Below are 25,280 nucleotides of genomic sequence, written 5' to 3'. Positions count from 1 at the left end.
CAGGCTGGGGGCAGGGCTGGGGAGGTCCAGACGTTTCTGGCCATCTAGGCATGACCAGAGACAGCAGCATTGGGAACGCTGGGGCCCCTCAAGCCTTGCTGAGCCCTGGGAATGGACACCTAGCTCACTCCAGGGAGCTTCCAGTCTCTTCTCCAAATCTGTAAGCGCCTACCCCTACCAAGTGACCACGGCACCTTCTCCACTCAGGCTGAACCCGGCAGGGGGACTGACAGGTGCCCATCACCGAGCAGCTCAGGCTGAGCTGAGGTGCTCAGAAGATGGAGACCTCGCGGCCACAGGGTGACAGTGCTGCGGTTAGATGTGACCATCAGGGCCTGGTGGCCTTGTAAGGAGGCAGGCAGACGCACCTGCTCCCCACCTCACCGAGCGTGCTCCACACAGCCCGGGAGCTCCCCTGACAACCGACACAGCCCCACATCCTGGACCAGAACCACTCATTCAGCCTGCCTTGGGCTTGCTGACGCAGCCATAGAAAGCAGAGCGGCACAATGACACGACCCACTCTCCCACCCTGAGGGCCACAGCCGGCACCCTGACCTTTAGGACACCACCGGAGTCTCCCAAGAGCGTGTCTGACACCACTTCTGACTGACGCACACCCTGGAAAGCGGCAGATGACCCGAGGACTCGGGTCTGTCACCCACGCGAGACCCAGATGGATGGAGCCCAGATGGATGGAGCCCAGGGCACCTGTCTTGGGTCTGGCTCTGGTGCTGCCATTTGGACAATGAATCAGCAGAGAGAGGTCTCCAACTGTCAGCCTACAGTATGCCAACCAAATAATCAACCAGTCAACAGAACCCAAAAAACTTCCAAGAGAGGGAGCAGACCGGGTGCAGATCCAACACACTGCAGTGGCTCTTGGTGACCCTGCTCTAATCCGACACACCGTGCCCAGGCTGCACCCCGGGGCCCCCCTGATCGCCAAGTTCTCCAAGCCCGATTCTCACGCATGCCCTCAAAAGCCATCAGTGTGTCCCACGGGGGCCTCCAGCGTGGGTGCAGTCCGCAGTGCAACGGGCCTGGCTTCCTCCTCCCCCTTCCGCTCGTAGCCACACCCACCACACCTTCTCCGTCTGTGCTCAGGTTCTCATATGAGTCCCAGCGGATCAGTGGGTCGGTCGTGTTGTAATCCACGGTCACTCCGTGGTCACTGTGCAGATGCTCAGACCCTGTGGGGACACAGGAGCACACCGGTCAGTGCCACGAGCAGCACCTCTGCCCACCGGGCCCGACGTCAGTCACAGCAGGACAGAGGGACCTTGAGTCTCCACAGCACCTCTGCCCAGTGCCCACCTTGCCAAGCTTAAAACCTCAATTACAAGCTATGTGCAAAGATGAGAGGGAGACTGTATGGGAGCCCCGGAGGTCATCCCCTGCCTGGGCCAGCGCCCACTGGGGCCCACCCCACCGGGGCCAGTGCCCACCGGGGCCCGCCCCGCCTGGACCCACCCCACCAGGGCCCACCCCGCCTGGGCTCACCACGCCTGGGCAAGCACCCACCTTGCATCTTCTCAGGTGAGGCTGAAAACACCAACTCCACCTTGCCGTAGCCAGGGAAACGGTCATCTGAGAAAAGAAGCTACATGTTAGCACCTGGGACAGTGACAGAGCCAGAGCAAGGGAGCATCTGCAGGTCCCGCCCTGCCTGGTGCCCAGTATGGACCGTGGGTCTGGGTCATTTTCCCTTGGGGGATCCCGGCGTGGGTGTCCCCAAGCCTAGCATCATCCAGGGGAGGGGCCCATGAAGCGGGCAGGGCTTCCTCACCTGTGCAGGCGCCATCCAGCTCCTCCTTTGCAAACAGAAGCCGGTAACCCTGCACGGCCCCCGTGTGGAACTGCAGGCGGAAGATGGTGTCGCGGGTGGCCGTGTGGTGCTTCTTGTGGTAGCATTTCACCTGGGGAGAGGCATGGGCACAAGAGCTGAGCCATTGCCAGGGGGACAGGACACAGGCCTGAGGAGGAGACGCTGCAGCCTTGGCAGCTGTGCTGCTTAGATAAAACCTACAGGAGCCCACCGCTGGAGGTCACAGTTAGGACTGTTATCCAGCTGGGTCTCAGCCATCAAAGCCCAAGACACCAGAGAGGATGAGACTGCTGTCCAACTGTGCCAGAAACCAGGAGAAGCCGAGGAGATGGCCCAGTTCCCAAGCTAGGCTTCCTCCTGGGGGGCGGGAGGGGCGGGGAGGGCGCTGCATCACCACTTATGACACAGGCGTCCCACACAGGCACAGTCTGAGTCCCAGCTACTCCGCTTCGGGTCCAACTCCCTGCCACTGCGCCGGGAACCAGCAGAGGATAGCTCAAACGCTTTGGCTAGCATCCATGTGGGAGACCAGATGGCATTTCTGTCTCCTGGCTTTGGCCTGGCAGAGACCTGGCTGTTTTAAGACACTTGGGGAGTGAACCAGCAGAAGGAAGATCTCTCTCCCTCTCTGATGCTCTGCCTCTCAAAAAAGAAAAACACCTTTAAAAAGTCAAATTTGCGTGCAGGTGCTTGGTGCTAATGCCTCAGCTCTTGTTGTCACCCAGCTCTGTGTCCCACGCGAGGACGAGCGAGCCACGTGCAGCCTGTGCAGCCAGCCTCCTTTATCCGACAGTGAAGCGCCGCCCGGGCTGCAATCCCAGGACAAAGCACTGAGGATTTCTGAGTAACTAATGTGCGTTTATTTGAAACCCAGAGTTACAGGGAATTGGGAGACACAGCTCCTCCATCTGCAGGCTCACTCCCCATAAGGCTGCAACAATCAGTGCTGGGCCAGGTCGGAGCCAGGAGCCAGCAGCCAGGAGCCAGGAGCCAGGAGCTTCTCCCCAGCTGGGGGCAGGAGCCCAAGTACTTGGGCTGCCCTCTGCTGCTTTCCCAGACCACTAGCACGAAGCTGGATTAAAAGCCGAACAGCCGAGACTCCAAGCAGTGCCCACATGGAGTGTCGGCACTGCAGCTGGCCACAGTGCCTACCAGCAGCCTGCACCTGTCGCTTAGAGGCAGCGAGGGTCTATGGAGAAGGTGTGGCACAGGGAGAGCAGGGACCCCAGTAGCAGGGTCTGCAAGCGCCAGCACACCCTTGCAGAGTGATGAAGCAATTCAGAGACCTTGGCCCAGACGTCCCAACAGTCGCAGGAAAGTGTACTCTCAGCTGAACTCCAGTTGGAGGTGACTGGGCTCCAGGCCCACTGTGACTCCTGCTGCCCCTTAAGCACCCACCAGGCAGGCCTACGGGATTCTCATGCCAAGAGGACACTCAGGGGTCTGTGTTTAAAGTCCGGAATCTGCTCACAGGCCAAAGACTCAGCAAGAGGATAAGCAGGCTAGACCCCGGGAGGCTCAGCTGAGGTGGGCCCCCGAAGCACCTGCCCTTGTGCCCTCGTCCCCTGCACCAGGCATCATGGGGGGTAGAGCAGGCAGCCCTACTTCACCTCCAACCTTCACTGAGTTACCTAAGCCCAGAAAGTGGTCCTAGAGTATCCTACACCTGAGACATGACACCCGTTAACACCTGTCTCACGAGGCCGCCGTGACCCCACCCTTGGAAGGAACTAGAATCACTCATGTGAAGGTGGCAGAACTGTTGGGCTCATGGCCGAAGTGCTCCCTCCCATGGGGCCAGCAACAGCCGTGGCCTCCCCAGGGCTGACCGTGATGTCCAATGGTCCCATACTCAAATTCCTGACCTAAAAGTGGGCAGACTGGCTGAGCATTCAAGAAGACCTGACTCAGTTGTGCAAGGCCTGGAGGACTCATGAGAGTGGCAGCAGGCAACAGAATGACCAGCAGGGTCAGGGCAGTGGCAGAGTGCCTCCCTGGGGGGCACTTTCATCTTACACTTCATCAAGGAGGGTGCCATCTGGGCCTGGGGGAGGGAGCGAGGTCACACAGCAGCCACCACTAAGAGGACTGACGGCTGTGGGTTTGCCCAGGCAGGGCAGTAGAACAAAGTGAGCCAGGCAGAAAAGCTTGTCCCGCTCCTCAGACAGAATGACTTCAAAGCCAGGCAGGTAACAGGCAACCAGGTCGCAGCTGGTCTCTATGAGCCACAGGCCCCAGTGGCTCCAGTCTCCGCAATGACTACACACACATGTTGGGCTCTGGCTACTGACGGCCAATATTCACACACACATATGCATGTGTAACTCCACCCGTGCCCTTGGAGGCTCCCGGTCACGCTGACACTGTGAACTACAAACTGGTCAGGGAGCCAGTGTGGTGGTGAAAGGAAATGAACCCATAGGGCAGGGCAGGGTGGGTCCCTCCAACGCCCTCAAGGCTGCTTTGCACTCTTCCTACGGTGTTTCAGGCATGGGGAATCCCATTTCTGCTGGTCCCGACTCCCAGGCACACGGAGGCCGCAGCCGCGGGGCACTCACCATGATGTCCCCCTTGAGCAGCTGCGCCGGCTCCACCAGGAGGCAGATCCTGCCGGGGCTTTCTGGGCCCACGTTGCTTTGAGATACACAAGAAAAGTCAGCATCAGGCCTCATTGCAAACACATGCTGTGCCAGTTATGTCTCCCCTGGGGCTTGCACAGGCAGAGACCCCTGCAAAGGGGGTGGGGTGCGAGGTCCAAGGCAAACCCCACACAACCCAATGTCCAACGGGCCACTTGCATGGAGACAATGTCAGCCTTCCTCGGTCCCCAACAGCACGTGTGCCCATCCACACAGAAAGGCAAACAACCAAAGCCCAGGGACCCTCCACCTGCTGGGGGCATGGGTCTCCATCTGTCTGCAACAGGAGCAGACCGTGTCTGCCCTAGCAGTTCAGCAGCCAGTCAGGATGCTCCAGTTCCCGACCCGCTTCCTGCCCACAGACTGAGTAACCGTGCTGATGGCCCCCGTGATTCGGTCCCTGCCACCGTGGGGGAGATCTGGATGAATCCTGTGGCTCCCAGCTTTGTCCAGCCCCAGCCACTACAGGCAGCGAGTGGGCTATGGGGAACCGACACTTACTAGATGGCTGAGGTATACACGGGCTGCATGGCCTGGTAGAGCTTCACAAAGGGCCGGCAGGCTGCAAGACAGGACAGGCGAGGGAAACACGTGGTCAGAGAAGGCACAGGGATTGGGCGGGCAAGGTCAGAGACCAGTGGAGCCCACAGCCTGCCCATGGCCCAGGGGTCTGCCCTGCCCCAGTGGGAGCCACAGGCCCTCCTGCAGGCCGGCTGCCCCTGAGTCACACAGCAGCAGCCCAGTGGTCACACTGGCATGAACACAGGACCCCAAGGCAGTGTTGTGCTCAGCCCTGTTCACCAGGGTCACGGCCCCGAGCACAGGCAGAACAGGGGGACACAGCCCTCTGCTGCCACTCCCGAACGCAGGGCTGACACACAGGGCTGAGAGCCAGGATGGATCGGGACCCCAGCTGCCCTCTGAGGCTGACATGCTCTGTGCACCCCTGAGCCCCACCACACCTAGGGGGCCAAGGGACAGCTTCTGGTTACCACCAGAGAAAACACAGCTTGTTGAAACTGAGGGACTAGACAGAGCCCTGGGGACACTCACCTCCCCCGGCATCGAAGCTGGGGGTGCCATGCAGGACCACGCAGTGCAGGAAGACAGGCGAGGTGTTCATCTTCACAGCGCCCGACAGGAGTCCGCTGAGGAACTGCACGTACCTGCAAGGACAGCCACCGCTGTCTGAGACCCCCGGCTCCCCGGGCCGCAGCAGGGCCTGCCTCCTGAGACCCCCGGCTCCCCGGGCCGCAGCAAGGCCTGTCTCCTGAGACCACCCCCGGCCCGGAGCAGGGCCTGCCTCCTGAGACCCCCGGCCCCCCGGGCCACAGCAGGACCTGCCTCCTGAGACCCCCGGCCCCCTGGGCCACAGCAGGACCTGTCTCCTGAGACCCCCGGCTCCCCGGCCCGCAGCAGGGTCTGCCTCCTGGCTCCCTCTCCGCCCCAGCTTCCTGCCGACACAGAGAGGAAGCAGCAGGTGTCCGTCCGAGTCCCTGCCACTCGGGGACCTGGATGGAGCCCCGGCCTCCAGGCCCAGGCCTGCCACCTGTAGACACCTGGGAGTGAACCGGCACATGGGAGACCCATCCTGCTCCGTTACCCTGTCCAACAAAGCACTGAAAACCAGAACAAAGCAGGCTGTCTGGCCTCCTGGTCTTGCAATGTTCTCTCTTTTGCAGCTGCCCCTAACACCACACAGCTTGCCCTGAACTCAGCAGGGCAGCGTGTGAGCTGAGGAGTGGACCCAGCCTCGACATGGATGCAAGCTCTGCCCACAGCCTCACCTTCCTGCACACCTGGCCCCGTCCCTCCTTGGCACCTGCTGTGCCACACAGCTTCTGCAGCAGCAACACATCTCACACACATGCCATATGCCTCCCGGTCTCAGCCAAAGTGCTGAGGCCTTTTTCATAAGGAGAGGAATTAAGCAAACGAACCCCAGGCCTGGGCCACCTCAGCACATCTCTGACCCCCAGGCCAGAAGCCACCAGGAGGCAGTGAGTATGGCCAGCACAGGGCCTCCCACTCCAGCCGTCCCACGGCCGGACGCCTGCACACACAGCGCCAGATCCCTCATCATGGCAGCAGCTCGGAGCAGTACGTGGTTTCAGCGGCTCACATTATGCAAAAGCAAACTGAGTAAAAGGAACTTTCGGGGACTCTCCCTGATCTGCAGGACATGCTCTGGGACAGGTCTCGGCCAGGGACCCCTCCCGTGCCCCCTCTGCTGTTCACCCTGGCCCCGGGGAAGGTACATACCGCTTCTGAGAGGGTTGCATGAGGGCTGCGACTTTGTCATCATAAAACTTCTTCATGGCAAACCTGTCGAGGGCCTGGTCAGCACTAGGGGACAGAGAGAGAAAGAATGTGTGTCAGCCTGGCGGGATGCGGCCCGTGGCTCTGTGTCCAGACGTTGCCAGCGGCCATTGAGTGACATACCCACTGCACCTGCGCTGCCAGGTCTTACGCTCCGTCCCCCTGCAGGCACCATTTGGGCCACTGTACTAGCCTCCCCTGCAGGTCAGAGCTTGCAGAGCCGCAGGTACCACATCCACGTAAAGCAGGACACACAGTCATGCTTGGTTCTCAGAGAACAGCTGGCTCCGTGAGGCTCCAGCAGGCAGGGAGCTGTGGTTGTTGGTGCCCAAACTCTGGCAAGGGCAGCTGTGCTTCCGGCCGGTGAGGCGGAGGCATGCCCAACCCAAGGACACTCTGGTGACACACACAGCCACGCCGACAATCAGTCCCGATTCTTTCTCTATCAATTCCTGCATGTTTGGAGTGGCTGCAGCGTCCTCCTCTTCCCATACGGCCTCACGCTGCAGTTGGTGACAAAGGCCACTCAGTGGCTACTTATTGGGGACACAAGTGTGTGCACTTTGAGGCCAGCTTAAAAGTGGGGGATTCACTGGAGGCAACCAGCAAAAAGCTGCCAGAGACCCAGACAAGTGACATCCACGTGTGCTGGATTCGCAGCATCTTGCCTGCAGGTGGCCGCCGAGAAGCCACCGGGAGCCACCTAGGACATGGCACAGACTGGGGAGGGACGGGCCCCTCCTGAGAGACAGTGGCCAGGGTGCTGACCACACAGATGGCAGGGTGGCAGGTGAGTGTGTGAAGCCCCTGCTCCTTGTGCACTCCTGGAACACAGGGCAGAGCCAGCCAGGAGACACGAGGCCTGGCCATCCCCTTGGCTGCTCACGGGGACCAGGGCAGCCGAGCACCACGTCAGGCACGTACAGGCTGGTTCTCAGAGCCTGGGTTTCCTCCCTGGCCGGCACAGCTCCCCAGTTTGTTTCCAGAGAAAACACAGGCGGGGGGCAGAGCCCACTCCATGGGCACGGGAGGTGGGGCACCTCGGCCACTGTGAATGGGCCTCTCTCTGCTCCGGCCAGGGAGGCGCCGGCCTCACAAAGCACCCATTGAGGGCATGGGGTGGGTGCCAACAGCAAGCCCACAGAGCATGCCATTCTCTGAGCTGGTTTCCAGAGCAGGGGCTCTATGCTCGGGAAAGAATAGGGTGTCTAACACCAGGGGGCTGCCATGGCCTTCGGGGGCTGGGCCGGTGGGATCCGGCTGAGGGGGTCCCTGCCATGGCCTTTGGGGGCTGGGCCGGTGGGATCCGGCTGAGGGGGTCCCTGGGGCCTCTGAAGTCTCCAGCATTTCTTTCTGAGCTGGTCCCAGCCAGGAGACTGCAGGCAAGTTGCCCAGCCTCTCTGGGCTCAGTTCCCAAAGCAGGGTGGCAGACAGGGCTCTGGGAGAAGGAAGACCCCACACGTGGGTCCCAGGGGCTCTGTGGGTGCAGGATGGCTTGGTTTGGCTCCTGACAACACTGACAGCCACCACTCCACCAACGAGCTCCGCTCTCCACCTCCGTGGGGCCCACACCCATCATGCGCAGCCAGCCCACCAGGAAGAGGGCATGGAAATCGGCACCTATGCACAGTACGCAGAGCCCCAGGGACAAGGACATGGGCCAGCTGAGGCCTTGGCATCCAGGAAGGCTCCTGGGTGGACCCGGCAGCCCCTCCCCGTCCTACCTGGCTGAGACGTGGGTGAAGTGCATGTAGGACGAGATGACCACTCCTATACGGCCTCTGCCACCCTGCGGGAGACAGAAGAACTCAGGGTCCCTGGAACCTCAGGAGGGAGGTGCTGTCACAGCCAGGGCCGCAGGGGCACACTCCACTGTGCAGGTCACACCTTTGTCACCCCATATTCCAGAGCTGCTGTGGAGGAACCAGAGTGATCTTGGCACCCTCAGCTGCCCACACGGATAACCTATGGGAGCCCCTGGGGCAGACACACGCAAGGCAGCCAGCATCTCACACCTGCCGATCAGGCCAGAACACGGGGCTGAGCACTGGAGCCATGAGCGTGACCCAATGACTGAGACAGGCATGAAGGGCCTTTCCAGGCAGGGCATGGCCTTGTCTCCCCCGCCCCCAGGTCTCCCCAGCACACAGCAGGAGGCCCAAGTCCCAGGCAGTTCCACTGGAAAAGGAATCACTCTAAACCACAGCTATGCACAACCCCATCTCCGACCGACAGCACCACCCACAGGGCAGCGGCAGCTTCGCAGCAGGCCACCCTGGCCAGAGCCACAGACAATGGCCTTCTGGAACATTCTGTCCCGGTCCATAGCAGTGGTGTACTGCCCTCTACCTGGGAACCAAAGGTGGCTTATACATTTTTACTTTTTTTAAAGATATTTTAAAAAGAGATACATACATAGAGGACGATCTTCTGTCTGATGTTTCATTCCCCGAGTGACCGAAACAGCCAGAGCTGAGCCAATCCAAAGCCAGGAGCTAGGAGCCTCTTTCGGGTATCCCACGAGGGAACAGGGTCCCAAGGCTTTGGTCCATCCTTGACTGCTTCCCAAGCTACAAGCAGGGAGCTGGATGGGAAGCAGGGCTGCCGAGATTAGAACCGGTACCCATATGGGATCCTGGAGCATGCAAGGCGAGGACTAGGCCGCCATGCTGGGCCTGGCTTCCACATTTTTAAAGCAACAAAGAGAAACCATGAAAGAGCCAGATCTATGGCCTAAGAAAAGTTTTATGAAGCCCATGTGTCTGTGGCCACCTGCTAAGTCTGGCCAGGACACCATCACACACAGTCGGCACCTCTGCCAAGTCTGGCCAAGGTACCGTCATGCACACTGCCATTGGCCCTGCCTGCCGACACCAGCCTCAACCACAGCCCAGTTAGGGAACAGAAAGCAGCCACCTAGAGTTCTGCGGGGAGAAGCAGATCACACTCCAGGGACAGGAGGGACCATCAGCCCCAACCACATTCAGCAACGGATGGGTTACCCACAAAACCTGCACACAGACCTTGGACTCAAGCTCCGTGGGATGCCAGGGGACCCCCCACACACAGAGCACACTCTGACCTCATGGAGGCTGCAGAATGAGTCTCTACAGGTCCAGGACAGCAGGTGCCACCTGCCTGCTCCAGCCACAGTGCCATGAGACCATCGGTAACAGCAGGGGCCCAGAAACCCACAGAGCTGCAAATCCAGCAACACGCTTCTCAGCACAGTGAAACCCAAAAACCCCATTGAGGTGTAGCAAGCTCACCCTCCACCTGCAGCACTGGCATCCCACACGGGCACCAGCTGGAGTCCTGGCCACTCCAGTGCAGATCCAGTCCCCTCCTAGTGCCCTAGCAAGGCAGCGGGCGGTGGTCTAGGTCTCTGGGCCCCTGCACCCATGTGGGAGGTCCAGATGAAACTCCTGGCTGCTGGCTTCAGATGAACACAGCTCTGGCCACTGAGGCCATTTGGAGGATGAACAGTGGGTAGAAGACTTCTGTGTGTGTTTCAAATAAGAAATAAATAAAATCTTTAAAACATTTTTTAAGCACTTGAGAAAAACTAAAATGGAAGCACAACATACCAAAATGTTAAGAATGCAGCAAAAGCAGTTCTGAGAGCGGAGTTTCTAGCAACACTTGCCTACATCAATACACAGGGATCTAAAAAACCACATGACACACCTGGGGAGACCAGAACAACGGAATAACCTGGGACCAAGGCCCGCTGAAGGGAACATCAGAGCAGAAAATGTCACCAAGATTAAGATGTGCTTCACGAAAAGCCCGAACAAGGGGTAGACATTTAGCCTGGCAGTTGCGAAGCCAAGAGCCCATGTCTCAAACCAGCTCAGCTCCTGACACCAGCTCCCTGCTAAAGCACAGCCAGAGGCAGCACGTCACAGCTTCACCCACAAGGGGGACCCAGGGCTGAGCTCACAGCTCCCTGCTCTGGCCTGGCCTGAGCTGCTGTGGACACCTGACGGAGACCTCTGCTTCTCCACCTATAGCACACAGTAATAATAATAATTTAAAAAGTTTAAAGATGAACAAAATCAGCAAACTTAGCCGAACTTTAGCTGAATCAGCAAAGCCTAAAGCAGAGAGGACTCAAACCAAGTCAGAGGTGAAAGGCAGAGGATGAGGCACGCCGCTAACACGCGGAGGACCCAGGAGGACCGTCATGGACAGGTGCACAACAACCGGCCTGAGGAGCAGAAAGCAGCGGGCAACACCCTAGGCTCAATGACCTGCACACAGCCCGCCAGCCTGTGAGAGGACGCAGGTGTAGCCAAGGCTGAAGATACGACAAGCTCAGCCTAGATACTCGGGGCTAGCATGGTGCTAAACGCTGAAGTCTCTTACAAGAGCCAGACTCCAGGGAGCAGAGGACCCCACAGGCTGCAGACATAGGATCCTGGCAGGGCAGTGTGGCTGGCATGGCCCTGGGTGTCCACACATGCAGGAGCTGGCCCTGTCCCAATTGGACCTGATGGGCAGGACTGGCATTGAGCTCACAGACTTCCCACAGCAGGACTCGAAGCTTCTGAGGTGTAGGAGAGCTCAGAGCAAGCAAGGCTCTGGGGAACACCAGCCATGGAGCTGCCGATGCCCTCACAGGGACTCCGCAACTAGGGCTGTCTTGTGCACCCAACCCCTAAAGGATTCTAGTCCACTGCTGCTCTGTCCAGAAGTGTAGGACTGCGGGGGACATGGCAGCCCCGAGCCCGCCCTGCTCCTGTTCCTGCCCGGATCTGGGGGCAGCTCCTGGCACGTGGGCGAGAGGCACATCCTGCTGAGCAGGCAGGTTTAGGTCAATGTCAGCAGTTTCCACCCCCACAGTGACAGCGATGATGAACTTGTGTTATTGTCCACATGAACAGCCTCAGACTATAGGGGGCTTATCGCCCCGGGCACGTATTTAAGTGTCTCAGAGTGGTTTCCGGCACACACCATGAGCAGATCACGGTGGAAAAGCTTCAGTGTGCTCCCAACAAAACAGACGGCCCAGGGTGAACAGGGACACACAATCTCACAAACCAGCCAGGGCAGCCAGCCGAAGGAGGCGGGGCCGCAGAGCTCTGAGCTGCAGCAGGCAGCAGCTGGACCAGGGGCTGTCCAGCCTGCAGTTCAGAATGGACAGCAGCAGGACTGAGCCCAGCACCACGGCTCCTACTAGCTGACATGAAGGTACCAGTGCAGGCAGGGGCTCCTGACCCTCATGTCACACGAGAAGCAGCTGCTGTGGATGGAGAAGCAGGGAGACACCAGCAGGGATATGGGGGGATGTGACCAAGCTGGATTTGGGAAAACTGATGTGATCAGAGAAGCAAGTAACGACTGGAGTGCCCCAGGCGTGTCTGTGTGAGTCCCAGGAGGCTGCGGCAGGGTGGGGTGCGGGGCCCTAAGCTGGCTGCACCCCGCTGCACCCCGAGGGAGCAGCTCTGCACATCTAAGAGGCCAGGGAAAGCATTCCACATTTCCCAGACACCGTGGTGGGCCTGGGGAGGCAGGGCAAGTACACAGCATGCAGAACAGGGCGACCACCTACAGTGACAGCGACCCCACTCCTCGGGCAGCTGCCCACGCCTAGGATCCCATCCTATCGAAGTGTCTGGCAAGACAGCTTTCCTCTTCCAAGTGATGTGCCTTGTGGGATGAGTAAACCCACGATCTCTCTCTCTCTCCAGTCCCAATCTAAGGAATGCAAGGCAGCACAGGAAGAGGCTACAAGCAACTCCCTGGTACCTGGGAAACCAGAATTCAGAGGGATGAATGCCAGGCAGCTGGAGGAAGACGCTGCCGGCACCTGCTGAGGCTGCCAGGCACCGAGCCCTCGGCCAGCACCAGCCATCTGGCAGCAAGCTTGGCCCAGGCTCTGCAAGAGCATCAACCCCCCCGGACAGCACACCCAGCACCCACGGGCCACTGCAGCTCCAAGGACAGACGTCCAGCGCACCAGCCCAGCATCCCTCTCTGAACAAGTGCTTCTCTGAGAAAATCACATCTGCATAAAAATGAAAGGACTGCCCTCATCCTACCCTCAGTCCTCACTGCCAAGGCCAAGCTCAGCAGGCTGTGGGACTGACTCCCTCCATCCACTGCTCTCAGGCTTTCAGCCCCACAAAGCCACACAGAGCATGCCACACATGGGAACACGGCTCGTCGGCCACCCCACGTGACCCCTCTCAGACCACCGACACCCTGGCAGGCCCCCAGCGTGCAGAGGGCAGAACTCACCCTGCAGTGGATGACCACCACGTGCTGGGGGTCGCTGTTGAGCCAGGACTCCTGGGCCTTGCATATGGTGCACATCTTGTCCAGGGGCGGTGCGTGCAGCTCCGGCCAGCCCACGTCCATGATCTGCAACGAGAGGGGGCGCTTCCTGGAATGGCTGCGGTGGCCAGGCTGCTGTCCCGTGTCCACTTGTGACATCCCTGAGCCCAGGGTCTGGGCGGACTTTCTGGGGCAAGAAGGGTGCAGGACTGTGTGGGGCCAGGTTGGACAGCTTTGCCACAGGCATGTTCAGTGCCATGCCCCAGGAGCCATGTGCACAAATAAAGAGCCCCCAAGAACCCTGTGATGGGCACAGGACGTCTGCACATAAGAACCAGAGCTCGAGGTGCCTCACATTCACCCCAATCCTAAAGTCACAGTGGCCACGCGGTGTCATCTCCCCACGCACCTCCTTCTTGTTAAGGGTGGACGGAGGCAGAGCTCTGTTTCGGTAGGAACAGGGAGAGAAGTGGTGTAGAATGGCTGGGAAATTCAGGAGACCGCCCGAAAGCAGTCCCACTGCCCAGCGCCCAGCGCCCAGCACTGGCCTCTGTCCAAGGGCATCCAGTGGAGCCGCCATCACCGCACACACTCCATCCTCTGGCAAAACACGGGCAGCTAGCGGCACAACCACAGGCCACATGTCCCAGTGGGAAACGCCTGGGAGTGGCAGTGTTCCAGACGTGGCAGGAGTCTGACATCAACATGACCAGCTGAGCACCCCTGATCTGAAACGCTCCCAACCTGGGGCATTTTGGTATACAGAGTTCTGCACTGTGGAGCACTTGGGATCTGGAGTTATGAGGTTAAGGATGCGTGGCTTCTATTTCTTTATTCTAAAGGCTGTGAAACAGAAGTCATACAGGCCAGCACTGGTTGGGGGTGGGGGACCATGAAGAGGTGACAGGAGAGAGGTCCCTGTGATGGGAAGGCTGTGTCCAGGAGTGGTGGCGGCACCAATCCACACGTGTGATGAAGTGACAGACACACGTGTCAGTGCTGGTTAGACCAACCAATCCACACGTGTGATGAAGTGACAGACACACGTGTCAGTGTTGGTTAGACCAACCAACCAACACATGTGATAAAGTGACAGACACGTGTCAGTGCTGGTTAGACCAACCAATCCACACGTGTGATGAAGTGACAGACACACGTGTCAGTGCTGGTTAGACCAACCAACCAACACATGTGATAAAGTGACAGACACGTGTCAGTGCTGGTTAGACCAACCAATCCACACGTGTGATGAAGTGACAGACACACGTGTCAGTGCTGGTTAGACCAACCAACCAACACATGTGATAAAGTGACAGACACACGTGTCAGTGCTGGTTAGACCAACCAATCCACACGTGTGATGAAGTGACAGACACACGTGTCAGTGCTGGTTAGACCAATCAACCAACACATGTGATAAAGTGACAGACACACGTGTCAGTGCTGGTTAGACCAACCAACCAACACATGTGATAAAGTGACAGACACGTGTCAGTGCTGGTTAGACCACCCAACCAACACATGTGATAAAGTGACAGACACACGTGTCAGTGCTGGTTAGACCACCCAACCAACACATGTGATAAAGTGACAGACACACATGTCAGTGCTGGTTAGACCACCCAACCAACACATGTGATAAAGTGACAGACACGTGTCAGTGCTGGTTAGACCACCCAACTAACACGTGTGATGAAGTGACAGAGACACGTGTCAGTGGCAGTTATACCAATCCACACTCGTGATGAAGTGACAGACACACACATGATGAAGTGGGTGGTGTCCATGATGGTTATACCAACTGAGGCATAGGAGGAAGCAGTGGAACAGACCCCCACACTTGCAGCACGTGCGATCCATTGACTTGGGAATGAGGTCGGCAGGGTACAGCGGTGCTGGGCTCCTGGCTCGGGTATTTCACTGCAGCCTGAGTGTTCCAGATCCAAAAATCTCAGGACCACATGTGCTTGGGATGTCAAACATTTTCAGATTTTAGAATATGTGTACACATCCCACAAGCCACAGTTCACGTAGTTGACTTGTGTGGCATGCACATCTCACACACACAGCCTGAAAGCAATGGGAACAGTACTACTTATAATTTTATGAATGAAATAGTTCCATTCAAATAAATGTGGAATGTTCAAAAAAATCTCACGTGTTGGGGCCGGCCCTGTGGCACAGCAGCTTAAGCCACCACAAGCAGCAGCAACACCCCGTATGGGTCCTGGTTTGGGGCCCAGCTGCTCTACTTCCAGCCTAGACATAGGCTTAGGAAAAGCAGAAGACAACCCAAGCGTTTAGCTCCCTGCCATTCACATGGGAGACCCCCGGAAGAAGCTCCTGGCTCCTGGCTTCAATCTGGCCCAGTGCTGGCCATCAGGGTTGTCTTGAGAGTGAGCCAGCAGGAGCAAGAGTCTCTCGCTCTTCTCTCGCTTTGTGTAACTGACTTTGGAACCATCTGAAACTCTGGATTTGTACAATTAGGGAGGCTCAACTTGTCTTAATGTTGCAAAAGACTGCCATGGGGGACAGGAGGAGGGTGCCTGGGACACCCGTGCTTCATGGTTTTTCTATGAAGCTAGAATTACTTCAAACTACCTTTCGATTAAAAACAAACGAACAAAACCAGACAGGGACAGCTCCCAACATCGCTGATCCAGCCCCACTCCAGCACGACCTGGAGCAGAACTCACACACTTTTCACAGAACTCAGAGCATGCAGGGATCAAGTGCATACCTTGGGGTTCAGCTTCGTGAGGTCGTACCTTCTCTCTGAAAGGTTAATCACCTGTGGGAGTGGAGGCAGACGGCTGTTAGACCTCATGTTGACCCAGAGATGGAAGGAAACAGGGTCTCATTGGCACCGTTTGCCTCCACAGGATTACAGCTAGGGTGGCACCAACTCGACATAATCCCACATGCCACTTCATTAACTGACACGCTTACACAGGCAAGACACCTGCAGACACGTGGACGTGGGCCAGCGCTGTGATGTGGCAGCTTGAGCCGCCATTTGAAATGCCAGCGTAGGTCACTAGAGTGCTGCTTTCAGTCCTGGCTGCTCCACTTCCAATCTCGCTTCGCCCTAGCGCAGCTGGGAAGGCAGCAACGATGGCCCAAGTGTCTGGGACCCTGCACCCATGTGGGAGGCCAGGATGGCGTTCTGGCTCCGGGACCCGAGCTTCAGGCTGGCCCGGCCTTGCCTGCTGCAAACATTTGCAGTGTGAGCCAGCCAGCGTAAGCTACCTTCCTCCCCCTCCATCTTTCAATAAAATACTTCAAAAAGTCTGAGGGAGATAGATGTAAAACCCAAATGTATGCTGCTTTGAAAACTTTGAAAGCCACACAGGACTTAAACAATCAGGGCTGACACACCAGGGCATGCCAAATCTCTTCCGGGTTTCCAGAGGGCCTGTCCCCACACCAGCAAGGGACCCTTGCCCTAAGCATCCTCGCACGGGGCATGGGGCTCTAACAAGGTCTACCCGGTGTCAGGGGTGCCCTCCCAGTTCCCAGGCCCTCAGGGTGGTCTCTGGGGCAGGCAGCTGGCCATGGTGTCTGTGCTTGACCAGGCCTTGCCAAGGAAGGAGCTCCTAGAGGAGGGAGCCCCCACGAGCCCCACGGGGTGGGGTGGGGCAGCGGGCACCTTAGGCAGGGGTGGGGAGGGGCCAAGTCAAGGGAGCTCCCTCGCCCAGTTGTGGGAAAAGCTGATAAGGGTGACAATGGCCTCCTTGTTGGCTCAGGCCTGCGGAAAAGGCGGAGTGAGGGAGGAAAAGGTGCCAGCGGGGTGCTAGAGGAGACACCCAGCTAGCACCTGGGGACAGAAATGACAACCCACAGAGGGCATGAGAGACTAACTCCTGCTCTCCCAAACATGGACACCTGGCCAGGGTCAAGCGTGTCTTGCACACCCAGCCACCCGCCCGCCTGCGGCAGCACTCACTCTTCGGGCCACCGCACCCCTTGGTCTTGCCGACTCACTGTTTGCTTGGGAGCAGGGTCAAGTTTACTCTCTGATAGCAGGGCTGCTACAGGAGACCAGCAGGGGTGGCGGCAGGGGGCAGGGCCTTGGGCCCACCCCACACTGGGCACTCAGGCCCAGCTCCTGCATGACCACAGACCTGCAGGGGCTCACAGGGCTGCTACAGGAGACCAGCAGGGGTGGCGGCAGGGGGCAGGGCTCTGGGCCCACTCCACACTGGGCACTGAGGCCCAGCTCCTGCACGGCCACAGGGCTCACCAGGTAGTTGTCACCGTGCTTGGACTTGAGCATGCGCGTGACCTCCTGCAGGTGGCGCAGGTAGGACTCCTCGCAGCCGCCAGCGGGGAAGGACACGGCGATGATGCGCTCCGTGATGTAGGTGAGGTCTAGCCCGTGCCCGTCCTCCATGGCGGGGCCGGGGGCTGCAGGCCTGCGGGAGAAGGGCCAGTCGGTCAACTCACAGGGCGGGATGGTGGAAACAGGCAGGGCTAGCCGCTCACCCCATGGCCTGGCACCCCACAGGGCACAGGACCCGCCTGCTCCTCAGGTCACCAGCAGGCCATGGGTACAAGGGGCCAGCGGGAGGCAGCAGCGACACTGGGCTCAGACATGGGGCCCCAGCCTCTGTGGCTGCAGGGGGCACGGGGGTTCAAAGGTTGGGCTCCCTGGATGGCGAAGGGGGCATCACCCCTGTGCCAGGCATCATGATGAGCACAAGACACAGCCAACAGAAGCCACAGCTGCCAGTCAACAGCACGCAGCTGCTCCCCAGTGTGTGCGACCTCCCAAAGGAGGTGGAGGGAGGGAGGAAGGGGAAGGAGACGGACATGGGGAACCCTGGGATCCCAGGAGGGCAGGGGACGAGGCAGGGGGCCTCCACACCCTGGGAGGAGGGGGTCTCCACATTTCAGAGCTCGGCAGCCTCTGCTGGGCCTTGCTTTCTGTTGCTTTTAAAGCAACAGTAATGCGGCTTCTATAGCCACCACAGTGCTCCAAGGGGAACCCTGCAGGATTTGGGGTATAGCTGTCCAGCCACCAGCGGTGGCTCCAGCTCCCCTCTGCTGATGTCCACTGGAACTTCTCCTAGGCCACCTACGTGGTCAGGTTCAGCGACAGCTCAGAAAAGGACCGTGAAAACCACCTGTGTGTCACTTCTAGGGAGTCAGTATTTAAGTCAGAAAAGGAGACAGGGAACACTCACCACGATGGCCGGTCACTGGAGAGAGGGGCGGGCGGTGGGGCACTCCCTGGGGCCTGGAATGACAGCACACACAGGTCACACAGAGGTCCCCCTCACAGAGCTGGGGTGAGTGGCTGGGGACAAAGGAGGCTGCAGAAGTGCTAGGCTGCAGCAGACATGCACTCCACAGTTGGTCTATACCACATGGGCACAGACCTCTCGTTGTCAGTGCCCCTTACATGGCACGGATGGCACAGCAGCCATCCATACAGCAATCCATGGCATTAGGGGCTGCAAGTCATCCAGGGAGCATCCAACCACGGGCAGCAGGCACTACCACGGCATCCCACGGAAGAGCCCAGAGCATGTGTGGCTTAGTGTCTGTGGACGCCCTGGGACTGGCTTCCTATGGAGGCAGAACCACAGAGCAGGCTCTTGCTTTCCCAGCAGGTGCCAAGCTGCGCTGGGAGCCAGGAGGCTGGACCACACACAAGCCCCTCCGCTGGCAGGCACCTGGCCGCTCCTCTCCTTGGTCCTTGCCTTTGTAAGAGGATAATACCCAGGCAGCCTCCCAGGGCTGTCGCGTGACTCAGTGCAACTGCCCTGCCCAGCACTGGAGGGTCACAGCCTCGCTGCACACACGGCTGGCCGCTGAGCCCTCTGCCTCTGCCCCTGTGCCAGGTCTCCGAGGGATGCAGGGAGCTCTGAGCCCATGGGGCAGTGGTGAGATCACAGCCTGCCATGTCGACATCCTTCACAGGCACCGGTTCAAGTCCTGACTGCTCCACTTCCAGTGCTGCTGCCTGTTGGTGTGCCTGGGAAGGCAGAGCAGACAGCCCAGGGCCTTAGGTCCCTGCACCCACGTGGGAGGCCTGGGGGCAGTTCCAGGCTCCTGGATTCAGCCTGCTCCAGCCTTTTCGGGAGTGAAACAGCAGACGGAAGATTTCTGCTTCTCCCTTAAATTCCACTTGTCCAATAAACAGCTGAGTGAGTGCAGGAAGGAAGGAAGCAGAAAGGGATGCACTGGTGGGAAGCGGGCGGCCACCGGAGGGTTGACCCACACAGGTGGGAAGCGGGCGGCCACCGGAGGGTTGACCCACACAGGTGGGATGCGGGCGGCCACCAGAGGGGTGACCCACACAGGTGGGATGCGGGCGGCCACCGGAGGGGTGACCCACACAGGTGGGATGTGGGCGGCCTCCACCTGCAGAAGGGCCAGGCCCACCAGAGGGGGTGGCGCATGCAGCTCAGTCATTTCAAGGACACTTCTGTAGAAACGACCAGGGACCGACCACCAGCAGCTCTCTGAGGGGCTCCCTGCCGCACAGCCCCAGCAAAGAGCAGAGTCCTCAAGGGCAGAGACAATGCTCACGGGGCTGAAGATGTGGGGTCCTACCCTGGTGCTGGAGCCCAGCAGATCCTCCAGGTCCGTGTGGCAGTGTCTCTTGGGGCTGTGCAGACAGCCGTCCAGGCTGGCCCCAGGGCCCTGCGGCCCTGTCCGTCTGTGCAGCCAGCAGGGCTGGGCCCTAGCTGTGCAGGGAGCTCCACGAGGCAGTAACACAGGCTTCCTTTGTCCTCCTCTGCTCTCCAGGTGGAAACGACAAGCAACAAGTCTCCCGCCCAGCCTGTGCCAGCCCACACCACCCTCACCTGTGCCCCCGCTGGCACGGAATTATCACAGCTTTCAGTTTCCAGAGGCGCTGAGAGCTCAGGGAGGAGGAGCCAGCATCGCCGGAATCTGGGGTTAAGGTGAAAGCCACGATCGGCGAGCCTGCAAGACTGCCAGCCAGGGTTCCCCGTCTCACACAGCAGCCACCTCTGCAGCAGCCGGCCGGTCATCTTGCCACAAGGCCAGGTCCCTGGGCACAACAGGAGGTCTCTGATCAACCCCAGCCGCCAGCCTCCTGCACATACAGCAGCTGTGGGCCAAACAGCATCATGGAGGGGCAGGTGCCAGAGACAGACCCAGGTCAGCTGCCAGAGCATCCCCCACATGCCAGTCTACAGCTGTTCTATACGAGACGGGGCATTCAGAGGACAACAGGAAGTTGAAGGCGGCTTCCCTGGGAGGAGCTAGGCTGGCCTCTGCCAGGGTAGGCCTGGTCACTATGCACCTGTGGGCAGAGGAAATGTCCCCTGCCCACTGCATGGGTAGCAGCCTTGTGGGGTTAGGGAGCCCTGCTGTCCCCCAGGGACACTACCATGGCATCCCTCAAAGCACCACCATGGCCCCCCTGCCCACCCCCGGGATATCTGGTGACAGTAATACAAACATCACCACCAGAACAGTGCTCACCCCGGGGAACGGCAGCCGCCTTGGCGGGAGGACAGACCTGGAGCTCAGACAGCACAAGGCAGAGCCAGGCACGCAGCTCAGGGGAGGGAGGGCAGCGGGGTCAGGGCCCCCGGACCCACTGACATTCCCCAGAGGAGCTCTCCTGCCAGAGCGCACACACACACCACACACGTGTCACATCAAGATGCCTGCAGCCCAGTGCCCCCACAGAGGAGCGGCTGAGGGTGGGGACAGGAGCAAAACCAACCATGGCAAGTCCTGCTGCTGCTGCCCCAGACCGCAGTGGGTAACTCCTCTTCGAGTTCTGGATGCACGGTTATTTTTCTTCCTAAAGACTCCACCCACACGGCCACACCTGACCCTGACCACCTGCTCAAGGCCCCGCCCCGTGGAGACAGTGTTTCCCACACTGCCACTCACGGTCATGAGTGGCAGCTGACTCACGTTTCAGGGGTGATGATCGCTGGCCACTTAAAGGGACATAAACCCCAACTGAATGACTTCCCCACTGACACAGGACGGCTCCCCCTTCGTGCCCAGCAGACCCCCGTGTCACAGAGACCAGGGTGCTGTGCTCAAACCCAAGGTCACCCAAGAGTCTCCAGTCTGTGTTCCAGAGGGTACTCTGGGTTGCCGGGAACCCCCAGTGGGTGGCTCTGTAGAGAGGGTGGCCCAAAGTGCCCATGCCCAAGAGTGACACTGGACACGACCTGGCTGTGGCCAGTGCTACCACAGAGTGCAGTAAAACATCCGCAGAAGGACCTGGAGCAGGCCAGCTGTGCGGGCCCACCCCTCTGCCCCCAGGCCTGGGGACATGAAGCCAGGATGAGCGCCTCAAGCCAGGGCAGACCCTGCAGGCACACAGCATGGCAGCCTGCAGGGAAAGGCTCGCCTGCAGCCAACAACATCGGCATTGTACAGTTCACCCCAACACTGGACCCCAAAGGAACACCTTGCACAGACACCTGCTACAGGACAAGGTGTGAATCCTCGACCTCCAGGGCTGGCACCCTTACCCCTCCAAGTGCCTCCCTCATGCCCAGTTCCTGGCCTCACACACTGCGTTCCCACTTGGCACAGCTCAGAGGACCGGAGCCCACATGCCCGGGCCTTGTCTAGTGCCTCCTGTGACTCAGCAAGCTTTTGGTTCCGACAGAATCTCCCAGCCCAGGACCTTGTATTGCCCAGCTCCCCTGCCCATGTGAGTCGGCGGCAGCTTCCCCCGACCTTGATCTCCTTTACTGCAAGGAGGTAACTCATACACGCTGTCAGCCAAGCTCTGTCACCACACACGCTGGCAAGGGCACTGGCTGACTGCCTCCAGGTGCAGAAGGAAGGGGAGGCGGCATTCAAGGAGATGGGGGTGGGGGGTCAGGGGCAGCCATGGGCCCCAAAGTGACTCGGGAGCCGTGAGGCCACTGCAGAGGCAGGGAGACATGATTTCAGTCTTAGATCTCAGTCAGCTTCATAATGCTCCATGCAGAGGACGGGCCACACAGTATGAGCCCCCAGCTCTTCCCCAAAGGATGCAGCAAATGGAATTGATGCAGGAAGGACCGACATGGGGAGGCGGGGCCCACGGAGCAGGCGTGGTTTGGCATCCACTTGGGCCAGTGGGGCAAACGCCACTGCTGCGGCATGGCCACACACACGGCCACAAGCTGTGGAGTTTCTCACTGAGCTCAGCATCTGGAGTCTAGCAGCCAAGGAAACACTGCCTCTGATAGCGTCTTCTCACACCAGCTCCCAAAACTGTCCTACAGAGGGCGTCCTCCACCTGGATACCCTGGACACCCAAGGGGAGCAGAGGTCCACTCCCCCAAGAATGGTCAAAGACACATTAGCCAGCAGCAGCACTGCCTCCAGCTTACATGGGACTAACGGGGTGCCCTGGGCAGGGCAAGGATCCAGGACTCAGAGCTGCCCACCCCGTCTCCATGCCCTCTTTCCCGAGTTTGCACCCCGCACCCCACATGGGGAGTATAGCTTCACCAAAGCCACCTGTGTGCTCCCCACAGTAGCTGCTAATGGCCCCAAATCCTGCATACCCAGAAATGAAGGCCCTGGCTACGTCTTCAGGGAAGTGGGACAGTGGCCCCCAGCCTAGGGCAGAGGCTGTGGATGGGGTGGGGCTGGCTACAGGCTGGGGTACCCATGGCGAGGGGGAGCCCTTGGCAGAGGTCACCAGCAGCATACGGTCAGCGCAACCAAGGCCGGTCCCTCTGCCCATCCCTTCTCCCACTGCGGCATCCCCAGGAGCCCACCGGCCCCCTCAGCCTCAGTTTCCTCCCCTGCATGGGGCGATAACCTCAGGGGCATGGGCGGGATCCAATAAGGAAGCACAGCTGGGCGCAGAACCACGCCTGGCAGCACTAAGTGCTGAACAAATATGAGTCACTTACCCAATTGTTCTGTGTAAGTGCCAGGCAGGTGACGGGCACCTGAAACGCACTTTCACTGCAGGTGCCGGGTTCACACGGGACCCTACAAGCAGCTCACAATGGCGGCCCCACGGAGAGGGGCTGGGTGGGGGACACTCAGAGGAGGTGAGTGACACCCCATGAGACACTCCCCTTCCACACGAGAACACCAGAGACCCGTCTCAAGATGTAAACGCTGCCCTCAAGGCCCTGACCCAGGCCGCGATGCTGGAACAGCTGCTCTGCCACCACACTCAGCCACGGGCAGCAGCGTGGGGCTCAGACAGGGCACAGAAATGCTTGTTTACGAACACAGGTGCATGGAGTCCTGTGCCCCTGGCCAGGAGCCCTGGCTGGGCCCATCCCATATGGAACGGAGTGGCTGGGGGACCGACAGGCAGGGAGGGAGCAGACAGACACAAGTGTTTACCAAAAAGCCAGATGTACCCCCTGTGTCCCCCAGAGGCCTACAGGGTGGGGTTGGCAGGGTAGGGGTCCTCGGACAGTCCCAGGAGGCCCGGGAGTCATGAACTTACTGTGCTGGGGCTCCTTCCTTCCACAGGCAGCTCCTCCCACTGCAAGGCTTCATGCTAATGTCCTGGCTCCCGGCCTCAGCAGGAGGGGGTGGGGAGGCTCAGCAGGTGGGAGGGCCCAGCGCCAAGAGCCGCTGGCAGGTGCACCATGCCTCGCACAGAGCACCCATGCTTACACACAGGCACAGGACACTGCCAGCCTGCCGAGGACCTGTGGGACCGGGAAGCTGACCAGCCAGCCGTGCACTCCCAGGACCTTCCCAGCCTGGGTCTCCAGGGAACTCCGCCCTCCACGAGGTACACAGAACAGTGGGCACAGGTGGTGGCTTCCGGAAGTCTCCTCTGGGGGAACCTCACCCCAAATCTCTGGAGATCTCAGCAGCTGCCTCCCTTCCCCTCTCTCCTCCCTCCCACTCTCTCCTCCACTTCCTGCCTTAGCTCCCAAACGCTCCACCTCATCTGCGATGACTCATAAGAGACCTCACTCTGCCGCAATAACACATCCAAGTAAAAACAAAACCAGGACGCTCAGACAGCAGCTGGAACACCGCCTGCACACTGAGCCATGGGGAGAGGGAGGCGTGGCAGAGGCTCCCAGGTGACAGGATCACGAGCCCAGTGGGCTCATAGTCTCCCAGAGACACCAGCCATGGACAGACCCTGCAAAGTTCACCCAGCCTGCCCGAGGCTCAACATACAGAAGGGTACCAGTGGTGGGTGGCACTGCCAGCAGGGGCTGCACCTGACCGACTTCACTGGCTGGCCACATCCCAGGCTGGCCGGGAGGCACATACTCACTGTGGTCACACCCTGCGTGCACCTGGCGTCCCTGCTAGTCAGGTGCTACACAACAGAGAACTTCTTCACCCAGAGAGGGCAGGCAAGGCAGGGCACCCACTCCACGGGGGGCCACGGGGCTCCCAGTCCAGCAGCTCATGATCAGCAGGGGGTGCCTGCCCACCCTCCTGGCCAGGAGCCAGGTGCCCGAGAAAGCCTGGGGACCGCAGGCCAAAGCGGCACTGCCCAGACTGGTGGCGCCCACAGGACTTAGCTGTAATTCCTCAGAGCTTCGGGGTCTGCCTCTGGAACTGGGTGACAACAGATGCCTCACAAGGGGGCTGGAAATCCTAAAATGGTGCCCTCAGACGCCTGGAGGAGTGGCTGGACACAGGCACGAACAGCACACAGGTGCCCAGGCATAACCCACAGGGGAGCCACGGCCCAGCCCTGAATAGTGCACAGATGGCCAGAGGCGACCCATTCCTTTGCAGCTGGACAACACCTGCCATGTGACGCTGCAGGTGACCCCCAGTCGGAACTGTTTGCTCCCAGCGCACATCCCAGCATGCCCCACAGGGTGGCCACCTGGTCCCTTCAACACAGACACTGGGGGGCAGCAGGAGCCACCCCAGGGGAGTCCCCCAAGCAGGCACACGCTGGGTCTCACCTATATGGCAGGCCAAGGACCTGAGCAGCAAGGGTGTCCAGGAGCTGAGATCCACAGGTGCACAGAGCACCCAAGTGCACCCAAGTGGGAGAAGCTCCTGACAGAGCTGCCACGGTGGCCCTGTGGGGAGTGAGCCGGTAGATGGAAGATCTTTCTATCTCTCTGTAACTCTGCCTTGGAAATATTTTTTTTTTCTAAAAAGTCTTTTAAAAACAATACCAGCTCCTGACCCTGAGAGTGGCAGCGACCATTAGTCAACACGACCCAATCCTGGGCAAGCAAGGCGACGGGGAGCCCAGGGAGAGACTCAGCCCTGTTTGCAGCTCACAAACCACGCAGGCCACCCTCACTCAC

The 25,280-nt window shown here is 59.5% G+C and overlaps 1 protein-coding gene across 1 annotated transcript in view; it reads right to left on the bottom strand.

The window, feature by feature from the left end:
- TNS3 (tensin 3) overlaps positions 1 to 19,041 on the bottom strand; it is a 67,659-nt gene extending 48,618 nt beyond the window's left edge. Inside the window, exons 1-12 of the mRNA XM_040965098.1 lie at positions 18,252 to 19,041; positions 17,309 to 17,480; positions 15,806 to 15,856; positions 13,030 to 13,152; positions 8,511 to 8,575; positions 6,730 to 6,813; positions 5,521 to 5,633; positions 4,969 to 5,029; positions 4,387 to 4,462; positions 1,790 to 1,919; positions 1,525 to 1,590; positions 1,089 to 1,193 (exon numbers count right to left, since the gene is read on the bottom strand). Coding sequence (XP_040821032.1) covers positions 1,089 to 1,193; positions 1,525 to 1,590; positions 1,790 to 1,919; positions 4,387 to 4,462; positions 4,969 to 5,029; positions 5,521 to 5,633; positions 6,730 to 6,813; positions 8,511 to 8,575; positions 13,030 to 13,152; positions 15,806 to 15,856; positions 17,309 to 17,458 — 1,024 coding nt within the window. The 5' untranslated portion in view covers positions 17,459 to 17,480; positions 18,252 to 19,041. The remainder of the gene's footprint in view (positions 1 to 1,088; positions 1,194 to 1,524; positions 1,591 to 1,789; positions 1,920 to 4,386; positions 4,463 to 4,968; positions 5,030 to 5,520; positions 5,634 to 6,729; positions 6,814 to 8,510; positions 8,576 to 13,029; positions 13,153 to 15,805; positions 15,857 to 17,308; positions 17,481 to 18,251) is intronic.
- Positions 19,042 to 25,280: the final 6,239 nt, after the last annotated feature.

Source organism: Ochotona curzoniae, unplaced genomic scaffold (genome assembly GCF_017591425.1).
Source record: "Ochotona curzoniae isolate NIBS_2020 unplaced genomic scaffold, NIBS_Ocur_1.0 scaffold_3835, whole genome shotgun sequence".
Classification (NCBI taxonomy): Eukaryota; Metazoa; Chordata; class Mammalia; order Lagomorpha; family Ochotonidae; genus Ochotona; species Ochotona curzoniae.
Note: the sequence above shows the minus strand (reverse complement) of the source record. Positions and strands in the feature narration are given on the sequence as shown.